The sequence below is a fragment of the Drosophila erecta genome, unplaced genomic scaffold (genome assembly GCF_003286155.1).
Source record: "Drosophila erecta strain 14021-0224.00,06,07 unplaced genomic scaffold, DereRS2 tig00000021-arrow-pilon, whole genome shotgun sequence".
In the NCBI taxonomy this organism is placed as follows: Eukaryota; Metazoa; Arthropoda; class Insecta; order Diptera; family Drosophilidae; genus Drosophila; species Drosophila erecta.
The window spans coordinates 7,763,743-7,776,785 of NW_020825198.1; the positions used below are offsets into that span (position 1 = coordinate 7,763,743).

At 44.9% G+C, this 13,043-nt stretch overlaps 1 protein-coding gene across 2 annotated transcripts; it reads right to left on the reverse strand.

Moving 5' to 3' along the window:
* Positions 1 to 3,600: 3,600 nt before the first annotated feature.
* Positions 3,601 to 5,906, reverse strand: LOC6543738. Of its 2 annotated transcripts, none has more exons than XM_026976985.1 (2): positions 5,848 to 5,906; positions 3,601 to 4,271 (listed from the first exon to the last, which is right to left on the reverse strand). In XM_026976985.1, exon 2 carries the CDS (start codon positions 4,203 to 4,205, stop codon positions 3,897 to 3,899), a length of 309 nt encoding a protein of 102 aa, XP_026832786.1. In that variant the 5' UTR covers positions 4,206 to 4,271; positions 5,848 to 5,906; the 3' UTR covers positions 3,601 to 3,896. The 2 variants fall into 2 exon arrangements, with proteins under 2 accessions (XP_026832786.1, XP_001971945.2); XM_001971909.3 differs by having other exon boundaries at positions 5,549 to 5,894.
* Between the last annotated feature and the right edge of the window lie 7,137 nt (positions 5,907 to 13,043).

The following is a 13,043-nucleotide window of genomic DNA, read 5'->3' on the forward strand; positions in this document are numbered from 1 at the left end:
TGCCATAGAACACTTGTATGCGGTGCATTTGGAAGACAGTTGCTGTCCCTGTTCCGCTCGCTCGCCGTCCCACTCGCACCGCCTGATTGGCGTTATTAGTTTGTTTATTTAAAGCTCTTTTGGGCCAATTCGAGCCCAAAACAGCCAGCCAGGCCGACTGTCGGAAAGGTGGAACTTGCACACCCAGTCGGCTTGTTGCTGCCACGACTGGCGCTTCTAAACATACCAAAACATTGGATTTCTTGCCTAAATGGCGGTACACCGCGCACGGCGGAGTCCATGGGGATTTCCAGTCGAGTCTCATAACTTACGTGATTACCCGCTAATGCAGCTTATTTTGTTCTATTCAGGTCAATTAGGAACAATATTTTGTTCGCACTTAAAAAGGGTTTCCAGCATTTTTGCTCAATGAACTTAAAAACGATTGATTGCTTTGAATCCATTTAACCCAGAATTTATTATTATTATAAATGCTGCGCAAAGTGCACTCATATAAAGTGCTGTTTTCAAGCAAACTGCTAACGCTTTTCCAGAAAACTCTTTTAAAGATTTTCGCACAGCCCAGGAAAATGCACTTCGTGGTTTGGGCCAGACTTTGGCCGGTTTTTCTCGGCTAGCGCCCTCAGCATTCACCTTGGCCGTGTGCAATTGAAGGGAAAGTCGTTTGCATTAAAAACCCATTTCGTGGCTTTCATAGCTCTTGTTGTTGTTATTGCTGCGGCCGGCTGGCTGGCTTTGTTGTTGCTGATGGAAACTGTTTTGATTTGCGTATGGCCCCAACTATCAGGCAAGCACAGTGGGCGGGCACAGTGGGGCGGAGCGGGTGGGACACGCACATAATTGCCTGCCATCGTAATGGATTCACGTGCCTGCTGAGCCGCACTCGTTGTTCTGGCCGTAATGTTCTTGCGAAATATGCAAAAGTTAAGCGCCAACCGCAGGCGAGACCCAGCTACACTGAACGAAAATGTGCAGACTGCGATGCACTGAAAGGAAAGCGCCTTGCAATTCTAAAGTTCCATATTATGTATCATCACAAAACTGTAACATTAAGATATTTATTATTTATTTTTAACTATTTATAACATTTTTAATGACATTACTATTATTTTTCTTGATTTAATTTGCACATAAGTTACTGAGACATTTTTATTTTCTTTCTATGACCCTATTTGTCCCAGTGCACACACACCTAAGCAATTAAGGCGCAAGAGAGCGAGACGCAACGAGGGATATCGCATCCTGGCAAATTGCCCGCTGTGAGGGCGGCGCGTGCGAAAGAGACGGGCAACCGAATCGAAGACACTGCAACAATTCGAATTTAATTGACGCCAGTCGGCGGCAGCAACAAAAATCGAAGAGTGTGCGTGCGCTGGCATTTATGAGACGAGCTTCGCCGGAAAGAAAGGATCCTCTTGCCACCTGGCAATAACTGAGCCGTTGATTGGCACTGAGACCAGGTGCAAGAGCTTCATCCCCCCTCGGATTTTCACCTGCCATCCCACTTGAATCGAGTTATTAGCCTCGTCGCCGGGCAATGAACTTTTTCGCAGTGGGCAACAAGTGGAGGCGAAGCCACCACGAGAAGTGCGCGAAAATCCTTCAGGAGTGCAGGTATGCAGAGTTTTTATTTCTTATAAAAGGTTTACCCAGCACGTATCTTATTTTTGCCCAAATCAATCATACGACATGTTGCCAATGCAACGAAAATTATTGCTCATACGACACGGTAGCCAGGTTTAAGTTATTTGATTCAATATTTAATATCAATGAATTGATACTGTGGATATTGGGAACTGTAGAATTAAGCATCGCTTAACAAGCTATAAATGCGAATGGCTGGGAAACATAAACAACGCTCGTTGAGTTTATCAAAGCTGTTGCATGCTGCGATTTCTGTTGCACTCGGGGCTTTGTTAACATTGATGTCCTGTCCGTCCCGCTGCGCCGACTGTTAACCCGAGCGCTGTTTACCGATGCTGCGGTGGCCGCCATTGACATCCTTGCTGGCCATTAATTTCGCAGGCTTTCGCGCGGCGAAAATGGAAAATGTCCACGCTCCCTGGCCCGCCGCTGTTCTAGATAAAGAGTGCAGTGGGAATCGGGCTCGATGGTGCAGTGTTCAACCTTTGGCCTTTCCTTTGTCCAGGCGACAGTCTTCTGCATCGCTTTCACTCTTGTTTTCACTGGGATGCACTGGCAGCAAAAATCTAGTCTGGGCTTAAAAACAGAAATCAAGAAATCGAAAGTTATCTGCTTGTTAAGCAGACCAGAGGTTAGCTATGCGGATTTGGTTTTCACTATGGAAAATATACTTAATTGCCATCATTTTGAGTGCTATTATTCCAAGTGCATTGTTGCACTTGCGCTCATTATCGCGATTGTTGCTGCTGTCGCTGTGCGGTGGCTGTTGTTATTTACTTTTTAATAATTACAGCGCTCTGCAGCAATTGTCCCTGACCACAGGCCCAATGGGTCAGACGACGGGGTGGCGGGGGAGACAGGGACAGGGGAGAGACAAGGACGGCACACGGGCGGGACAGATAGCCGGTCGAGTTGATAAATTGCGCGCACGACGCCCATACAAAGAACGCCAGCTTACGGACACCCACACAGAAACGGACACCTCGCTTATTAGGCACAGTCTGAGTCAACACAATAGGGTTCATGCTTGATTAAGACAAATTAAATCGAACTTAGTTGTACAAACACAGCTGCAACCAAACCAATTGTGAAGTAGATATTAAAATGAATGTTTGACAGTCCGAGTCAACACAATAGGGTTGATGCTTGATTCAGACAAATAAAATCGAACTTATTTGCACAAACACAGCTACAACCAAACCAATTGTGAAGTAGATCTTAAAATGATAAAGAGTAAATGTGAATGCTTATTTGGGAACCGATAAACAGGGGAAAAGCTCTTGTGTGGTATCTCTGGGTGCTTCGGCATCTATTCTAGTGCCTTGCCGTGCACTGTAGATGCCGGGGTCTCATGATAAGCTAGCCAACTGTCCGCCAGTTCATCCCACCCACCCAAACACCCACCATCGCGGCATCCTTGGACTTTCCCAGCGATGGTCGAGCAATTTAATCAGACGGCAGAGCGCAGAAAAGCTGATAATACCGTTATGAATAATTTACCCGCAAACGCACACACACTCGCTGATGGGAAGTGAAACGCGTTTTATTATTGTTTCTGGACCTGTCTCTTTGGTTTTATTTATAATTAATATAGCAGCGGCCGAGTGTAATGTGAAAACATCACATAAAAGCACTTGTTGTTTGCACTTTTGCTTTCGAGCCTTTAAGAAGCTGCGTGTGAAATCGTTTTAATTAGGTGCGGTAACTTCTTGCGGCTGACCAGTGGAATGTCACATTCACCTCTGAACTCTGCACTCTGCACTCTGCCGTTGGGCTTTCTGTCAAAATCAATGTGCAGCCCCACCGCAAATATCATGAATGCAAGTTGTTTGCGGTGGGCAGTAATATCGAAATTTAGTCTTCGCCGGCGACCGCAGTGAATGAAGCAACCAGAAATGAACATTTGTACCACCCCAGTAATAATTAGGGATAACAAAGGATAATTACATAATTGGATTAAAGAATACATACTTTTAATTAATTCAAGTCAAGTTAAACAATCAAGTTGCTTTACTTACATATATTCACACAAGCAAATGGTTTTACGATTCTTCAAAAAATCGCATGTGAAAATTGACTTAAAAATGTTTGCCAGTTCAGAAGGTTAATAACATCTTACCGCAGTCTTTCTTAAATATACCATACTTCTACATAATGCAATGTAACTTTTAATTATTTTGATTTCGGCTCTTGTGTAATGGCAGATTGTAGCTCGGGCTACAATACTTTGTTCACGTACATTTCGGACTAGTTTACATCTCAGAGATAGGCTTGGGTTCCTTTAGGCGCTCAGCTCGTTTCCCCCTGCTTCGCCTGGAGAACCACAGCAATCTGGAGCGCCTTTGCGCTGTGACCACATCGGATTCCGCATGGATGCAGCTCCTCCCGCCCGACAACTTGACCAACTTCGCGTCCGGATCCAGTTCGCTGGCATTGAGTATTTGTGCGACGTGTGCCTCGTCGATTGTGCCCTTGAAGATGAGGGGATAGGGCCACTCGTGGCATATCGTGGGTCCGCTGTAGTCCCTCAGAGCGTCGATCATCCTGTCCAGACGCCTCATCTCCTCGTGGTCGTCGTTGAATTCGCGCACCTCATCCAGCAGAGCGGCCACATCGGATTCGAGCACCTGCGAGGTGGGTTTAAAATTGGATTAGCAAGGAAATCGCTTATTTTGCTCGATTTGCACTGGGGTATCCAATGACACAATGACACTGACGGCGTTACGGTCACTGATAGCCTTACTTTCCCTCTGGCTGAGCTATCCACCCACCCAGCCTGCCGACCCCCTCTTATTCGCGCCATTCATTCGGCGATGTTGGCTCGGATTTCAGCTCCAATATCTTTCCAAAGGCCTCGTCACTAGCGTCTCTATTAGTGCCAAATTAAGCCCAGAAACACGGCCAACTAAGCTCATGTTGAGTGCATGTTTCCAAGGGGTGAACAGTGAACCCTGCCTCGAACACCCTTCCTCACAAAAGTAGGTCTCAAAAGTATCTAACGTGGAAGTGCTTTCTGTATCATTTCCCTGTATCGTTTCAAGTTCTAAACAATTAACCACGTAATTGTTATTTTAAATTAGTTGGGAATGTCTGCTCTGTAAATTTACTTGCTGCTTCAATTATGCAATTAATATCGCTTCATCATCTTGCGCGGAGAGCTCTATACCTATTCACCTGGCCAGGACTGTGCTACACATTGCGAGCCCCTCGTTTGCCTATGGCCGAACCGACATTGTCTAATTAGCGGTGCCAGTAATCACTGCAGCCCCAAGCCCCCCACCCCCCACCCCGCAGCCCCAACCCTCTCACTCGCCCGACATTCTAACATTTCGTTCCCAATAACTGGCTATAATTGCATTAACATGTACCAAATCGCTGCTGCAGCTGTTAACAGAGTTGCCGGTCGCAAAATGTTGGACAACAGGTGATAGCAGGTGAAATGGCGATAATAAATGGGAAGGGCCAAAAGGGTTAATCACATAGTCGGTCGACCAGTAATGAGCTGAATGCAAGGAATATGATGACAAACTTTCACTGAGGAAATCAATTTAAAGAGGTAGCGTTACTTTTCTAAATATTGCGCATACGACTAGTTGAACGCAGTACATGTATATAGATTCTTTTTTTGAAACTAGCTAACTTCCAAATTGGTATCCAAATAATGGAGCTGTTTTACGGGTGAAAGCCGACGTGATCAGAAAGTGCTTGTGAAAGCACTGATAACATTTTGGAAGCGATGGAGCGATAAGAAAAGTGGCACAAAGACCAGATAAGAGGGAAATTATATAGACTGAGATACAGTTGCACATGCAACAGATACAGAATCTGTCAGTGCGACCCACAACAAAAGTGTAACTCTGCAGGTTTGCAGGGCGAAAAAGGGGGGAGTTCGGCGATCAATTACCAAAAACTCAATATGCAGATTAATAACACACTTTAGCACTTGGCCAACACGACCGCGCAAACTTTCCACGCTGCGGAGCAGCTGCCTCCGCCGCTGCACCGCCGCACTAATTGGCTCTGTCATCGCGGCATCTGCGATGGCCCGAATGTTTTATTTTTTATTTGCCCACCACCGGCGACACTTGTCCAATTTTCGGTTCGTTTTCGGACTTTTACATAGCACTAATTCGTGTTTGGTGTTTTTTCGCTTATTTATTTGCTGTACTCTCTCGCTCGCCGCCTTTGTTTTCCTCCACATACGGGTATTTCCGCGGAATTCCGCTCGCGAACAGCGCTCGACGTCGACTGAGGCCTCTTCTTTCATTGGGCAAATTGTTTACGTGCGTCAATCAGCCGGGCACTTGAGTGCATGAGTATGGGTTCATTCATTCATAGCCGCTCAAAACACTAACTGACTTTTGAAGCCAACTGCATTTAGTTGCTTCGACATGATGTGTTTTTGGTCGGAATCGACATAAACTATAAGCCACAACGAAGTGGGCAAAGCCTGCGAATGTAGTTATGGATAAATAAAAGTAGTTGCAAGGGCATTTAAGATTTAGGCATCCCGGAAGCAGGCAATGCTTTCCCCCTTTCCATCGTAAGAGTATGCCACACTGGGCTTCTGAATGCAGCCAAGAAGTATGCAGAAGTTCCCGTATTCATATGCCAGCCGCCATGATTGTGGAGCTGCTCGTTGACTTTGGCCTTAATGGTGCTTTTCTTTGGCCCAGCTTCAGCACCATTCCCATCCCCAGCCTGGTCCATGTTGCCTTCCACAACCCATTCTGCTGGAAGCCAAACAAGCATCAGCTGTTAGCCATTAAAATTTTAATTTTGTGCACCATTTGCCAGCATCTTGGCCCACTGGGCACGGAACCCATCTCGGCAACGTCATCGCCATCGCCATCGCCATTGCCATAGCAATCCCTTCAAAGCCCTTGGCTTGAGCGATTATGTTGATGGCCAAGTCGAGGCTGCTCACCTGCAAGAGCCACGCCCTGCCCGCCGCCGCTGCTCCGCCTCCTTCTGCTTCTTGTCGATAATACGCTCAATTCAATTTGCATATTCAGTTGTCCAATGAAGCGCACACCACACAGCAGCGTTGCGATCCGCCGTCCCTCCAGCTGCCAATTCAATCCCTGCTCCGCCCGGTGGCACGACCAAGCAAATGGTCCCTTTCTGGGCCATCCAGGTTGTTGGCCACTTGAAAGCGCCCAAAATGTGCCGCTGACAGCGGCGCACGCATGAGCTGCCTGAACCGCTCAGGAGCAGCTGGGGCACTGTGCGAAAATGCGCTTTAGATATTAGTTATAGTAATAATTATTCCGAAATACACTGCTTTTACTGCTAGCTAGCACTCTTGGCACCTTACAGCTTAAATGGTGTAGCCCATATTTTCAACTGGTGATTCTTAAACTTAAATTTGATATAGCACTTCTTCGCCATGCACTTCGAGCACCCAGATCCGGGTCCTGCTCCCTGAATCCTTCTTCGCCGAGTCGTCCTCACCTGCTGTTAGTCCATTACGCTAGCAATTTAACTTGCGCCACGTAAACATGATTATCATCTTAAGTGCAGTGTGTGCGTGCAGCGGGTGGGAAAACTTGGAAGCCAACTGCGGATTGTAAGCTCGTTGGCTGGCTGTTTAACAACTTTCAATCTGCTTAAAACTGCAATTAATTTAAACGGTTTCTTTTTTGCCCCATTATAGCCGAAAACAGGGTGCTCGGACCACCGCCACCCAATCGCAATCCGGATTCCAATCCGGTTAGAGTGCCGCTACCCTAATTGAGGTTGTGAGAATCTGCCATCAGCAGGCAGAGCGTGTTTTGGCCAGGACACCTGTGAGGGATTCAGCTCGCAGGCGGCACTGGTGTCCCGTCCAGGCCTTGGATGTGGATTCCGCCCTTGTCACCTGCACGTGGTGGGCGTGGCGCTGTCCAGTGCTGATGCTGATCCTGATGAAGCAGATTGCAGCTGATTGAGCCGCACGAGAAGTCGCCCACATCCACATCATGCATATCCCTCGCTGGAGTTGCGACACAATTGCAACAGCCGCTTGATTAATTTGGGGGCGGATCCGAGTTGAAGCCGAGTTGTGGGCGTGGCTGCTACGCAACACCATTTTAAAGTACCGCTGCGATGGATATTCCCAGGATATCAAGTCATTGAGGGTATGACTGACTAATTGCTGGTAAGTCTAAGGTGGCAAAAAAGTTGTCTAGAACTAGCAAAGCTTGATTTCTATATTTTTCATTGGCAAATATGTGTAGTTTGTAATATTACACTAGGGTATTTGTAAGTCTACCCGTTTTCTTAAGCCTTTTTAGCACTCTCACTTGTTTTACCACTTGACATGGTAAATACGAAGCCGAAAAACAAGGACCAAAGGCACAGAGTCCATCAGGCAGACAGTGAAAAAAGGAGAAAGCTTACTCACGACTACAACTGCATTTATGCAAATATGAATATAGATATACTCACACACACACAGAGTGAGGGGCAGACAGACAGTCAGACAGAAAGAGAGGGCATCACAAAGTACCGTTGACGAACCCATTATCAGGAAAACAAACCGGAGATTAACTTGGCAAAATGTCTGCAGACGTCAAAAAAATCCAGAGTGGCCAGCAAGTGCGAGCGAGAGGGCAGCAGTTGGATAACCACCAGATGCTGAATAAAATATGAGCACACACACACAGATGAAAGCGAGCGAAAGAGACGGCGAGAGGATGCAGACACACGCATTTGGTCCTGCAAAAGTGACACATGAGCGTAATAACAGCTAAGACCTTGCTAAGCATCCGGCAGTCAACAACCACTTGCTGGATGCCCATCCCATGCACTGCCACATCCACAGCCACATCCTCGCCTCGTCCTGGCTGCCATCTCGTCCTGGTCGAGCGTGCCATCCCCTCCTGGTTTTCGGGCCGCCGCTGCACTCAGCGTGATTACAAATTATAACGTCTGAGCAATCGCCGCAGTTCTGCGACTGTGTGTGTGTGTATTAAGGGGCGGTCCCGGTTACCGCCCATAGGAAATATAACTCTTCAACTTTTGCTATACTGAGGGAAAATGGATAACAGAGTTGCTGAAAGAAGGTAGGTGAACATTAAATTAAATTAAGGGAACTATACTTTACATTTATGAAAAATACTTTTAGACACCTTAAAAAGTAATTTAAATTATGTAGAGATCACTTTTAAAAAGTAATTTAAATTATATAGAGATCATTTTTAAAAAGTAATTTTAATTATATAGAGATCATTTTTAAAAAGTAATTTAAATTATATAGAGATCATTTTTAAAAAGCAATTTAAATTATATAGAGATCATTTTTGAAAAGTACTTTAAATTATATAGAGATCATTTTTAAAAAGTAATTTAAATTATATAGAGATCATTTTTTGAATTTGTTTAGTTAGTTAGTTAAATCCTATTATAAAATCTTTATGTTCTGCCTTAATATTGCAAATATAGTTTAAGGACCAGCTCCTTTATAGTGAGCTTGGAAATTATTTAACAGAAAGAGACTAATCAAAACTTGTTATTCCTGTAAAATACCAAATTGAAGATATTTAAATCGGTTGCACAAAATGTGCTGATTTCTACTGAAGATAGCAGTTATTTTTCAAGTGTATCTCGATGAAGCCGCCGGCTGCGTTTTTGGCTTTGGGTTGAGCATTGGTTGGCAAACGGTTAACGAATTTGTTAACGCACTCACCGCTCGCCAGATTCCCTTCCCCCTTCGTCCTGATCCGCCGTGTGCCCGTTGGTGGTTGGCCAGACAGGATGCCCGGGCTGCTAACCTTGCCCCTGGTTGGTCCTGCCACTCCCTGCTCCTGGAACATTGCAACCCCGCTCCTTCATCCCCTGCAGGCAGCCGCATCCGCTGCCCCTGGCCTCTGCTTAGATAATTCCGTTAGCTTGCAGTGCTTTCGTTGTTGTCCTAATAACTTAATTATGTATTTGCCAGCAAAGTGCTCTAAGCGTTTTTTGTGCAGCATTTAAAATGGCGTCTGCAGCCCCCGGAAGCAAAAAGCTGGGAGCTGGACGGGGGTCACATGGGTCATCCGTCTGGCGCGCATTTTCACTCTAAGCCCAAAAGCACTCTGCGAATTGGGGGCAGAAGTCAAGGTGAACAAGTGTGCTCGGCGTGTGTTTCTCTAGAGCTTTTAAAACAATGGTATAATTGTGTGAAACTATGGTGTAAAACATTTAGTAATGACTGTATAATGTGAAAGGTTCTTTTTTAAATCTGCTTGGCTTTAAGGAAAATGGTTCTATTTGCCACATTTTAATTCTGGTCTCCTGGAAAAAAATGTATTTTAAACCACATATCCATGGCAGTCCTTGTATTTAATTCCCCAGGGCATACAGCATCATAAAATGTTTTTACCTCTCACACTGGTACTTACTCCAAATTGTTCAGGCACTCAACTGCTTAGACCCGCTTGCCCCCAATTTGAATAATAATAACACGAACTATTTCGGGCAGCAATTGAGCAACCTTTTCGCTATCAGGACATGATGTCCTGGCTCCTGCAACTTACTTTTACTACTCCACTAGTTTTATGGCCACTTTCGCTCGGAATCGCGCGACTGGGTGGCTTACAGTGGGTGGGTTGTGTGTTGTTTGTTGCGGGGGTGGCACGTGGCAGAGTGCGCGATTTTTCAAGGCGCAAGGTCAAGCCGAAGTAACCTATTGTGGCCCACGCACATCCTGCCGCCGAACACAGACCTAAATCCTTTTTGATTAAATTCAATGGTTTATATCCAATATCCCCCCGAACATTTTATATGTCTTTGAAACGCATTTTTCTCGGCAAAATCCTTTTCTTTTTTTTTTTTGCTTTTGCTTCTCTGGTAGAAACATGGACACACACACAGGACACACCCACTCTCACGCGGAGACATAAAACAAAATGGAGACAGGCGACCGGAGGAGAAAATAGATTGAAGTGTAATCATGGTTTTGAACTGCTCCTCGGTCATACATTTAATCTGAGCCAACGTAGCAGACACAAAATGGCCAAAAACGGCCAACGAAATGGGAGAAAAAGAAAGCGTTTAGACTGCCTTTCCTGCTTTTTGGTTACACTGGAAACTATACTTTTGTTAGGCAACTAAAGCCTCAGAGAGTCTCATAAATGCACTAGTTCTAAAACCCCTTAAAAGTATATACGAATTTTAATAAGAAGATCTTCCTTAACTTTTTTGGAAACTTCTTTCAGTATCCATTTTGAGAAAATTTATAGAAGTGTGACTAGTCACATATATAAAACAAAAGACATTGTAATTGGAGGGTATTGGGCTGGGCAAGGGAACGAAGAAAAGTTCGAGGACTCGTGCGGTGATGCTTATTCCGCCTGACTGATTGGTGGCTCCTTTGTCTCTGCTCCCTGCCGGAGAATCCCGGATGTCTCCGCTTTTGTGCACCCATAGCCATTGTGCTCCATCTTGGGGGCTCAGTCTCCTTATTCTTCGAGTGTTATCTAAGTTTGTTTGAATAAACTTAAGCGAATGTTTTGTAAGAAGATTTCCTTTATTGCCAGAGAGTGACTTGGCTTTGGTTGACAACCACATATGGCTAACTAGCTGGATGACGGAGGAGCCTGGGGCTCCAAGCCGGGAACTGCAGTTCGTTCGAATTCTTTTCAAGTTCGCTTTGCATTTCGTGTGTGTCGAATATCTATCTGTTTGGGCTGAATGTTTTCTAGCCATGCGATTGCTCCGATATCGATTCAGTTCAATTCGTTACGGTGCTCTTTAATTCCACCTTAAGCCAATTTAACAACACCGACACTTGACCTGCCCATCAGTGTATCATAATAAAAGCTATAATTTCAGCAATCTAGAAATACCGGACACAGGCAAACAATGGCTTAGTCTGACTCGGTTCGATTTTGAAATAATACTTAATGACCGTAAAATTATACGGTACAGCCAAGTGTCCTTTGGATGCGGATCCTTCTGCTTTTGTGGGCCCACAATCGGAGCTTATGACCGTAGAGAGTAGCTGCCATAATCGTTCTGCGGTTTGATGTTTGCCTTCCCAAAGATGATTGCGAGTAATAATACGGTGCGTTTCATTGGAGTAAGACAATTGGGGCTATGCTTTCTATGCTTTCTGTTTCATGGTAAGCTAAGCCTTACACCCGTTTCGGAATGCCAAACTGCATAGAAATAAAAGACTTTAAACTGACTTTAATCAGTCATTCTCGTAAGGTTCGCATACTTTTCCTGTGTGACAGAATAAACTGCAATCTTGTAACAGAAAAGCAATTATTTTGATTAGCTTCGGCCAAAACCCTAACAATAAACCTTGAAAGTGAAGCAAGCAAGCCTTTTCCCTTATTATTTATGCACAACGCTACATCAATTCATTAAGGATGTACAAATAATTTTCAATTTGAGCAAGCTCTTGAGTCGCAACATAAGCTCACCCAGAGTGATTGAATATTCCACACCAATTTTATATCAATTCCATCTTATTTTGTTGACCCCAAGCAGTTGGCCCCTGTCCATCCATCATTTTCACCGGCCCTCCAAGGGAAACTTGAAGTATGTGGCCAGTATGAGATACTCGTATGTATAGTGTATGTGTCTATATCTTTGTCTCAACCTTTGTCAGTGGTGTCGATGTTTTCGTGGGCGTGTGGAGAACTTTCAACACGGAACACGGAACAGACTCTTAAAATGGCCATAAAGCAAATTGTGAAAAATTATTGTGTGTATAAAATTTAATGACATGTCAAAAAGGATATCCGGCATACGCTGCTCCGTTTCTTCCACTCCTTTCATGTCGATGTTGTTGCTGGTTGTGGCTGGCTGCTTGTATTGCCGTGTTGACGAGCTGGACAAATGGCCAAGGTCCTGTGGCCATCAGATCCTCGTGGGCGGACGTGTAATGTCCTGTAAGTCCTGACAATTTTAGTCTAGTTGCCGGCGTATTTGTATTTACTTCTTTGTGTCCGAGGCCAACACATAATCAAGCGCAACTTTATTATTTTGTCCAACAACTACGCTCTCCGTCGGGGTTATTTTTATGCCCAGCTCAGCCGGGCTCTACTTATATACAGTATAGCCGTATATAGCTGTCTGCTGTGCGGTCTTTATGCCCGTCATCATTATGTTCTTGCTGTGGCTCCGCTATATCCTATTTGCCCGTTGCCATGTTCCATGCTCCATGCTCCATGCTCCTTGTTCCGGGCTGCACATTTTATAGTTTTCAAAAGTCACAAAAATGTCAATTGCTTGTCTTGTCTTCTCCTCCTTGGCCACCGAAATGGCATTGAATAAATTATATTGTGGTCATAAAGTTGCTGCACCATGTTTACCACACAGATAGATATGGCCATGTCCATGTTCATGTCCATGTCCCTGCACCGGAAAAAATGGGACTCCATGTAAAACCATAATACTTGCAACGGATGCATATTTTCATGCTTACA

Coding starts and splice junctions, on each gene's coding strand:
- LOC6543738 (XM_001971909.3), bottom strand. CDS start 5,671: ATGACAGAGCCAATTAGTGCGGCGGTGCAGCGGCGGAGGCAGCTGCTC. Junction 4,272..5,548: donor ATCTGCATATTGAGTTTTTG/GTAATTGATCGC, acceptor CCCACCTCGCAG/GTGCTCGAATCCGATGTGGC.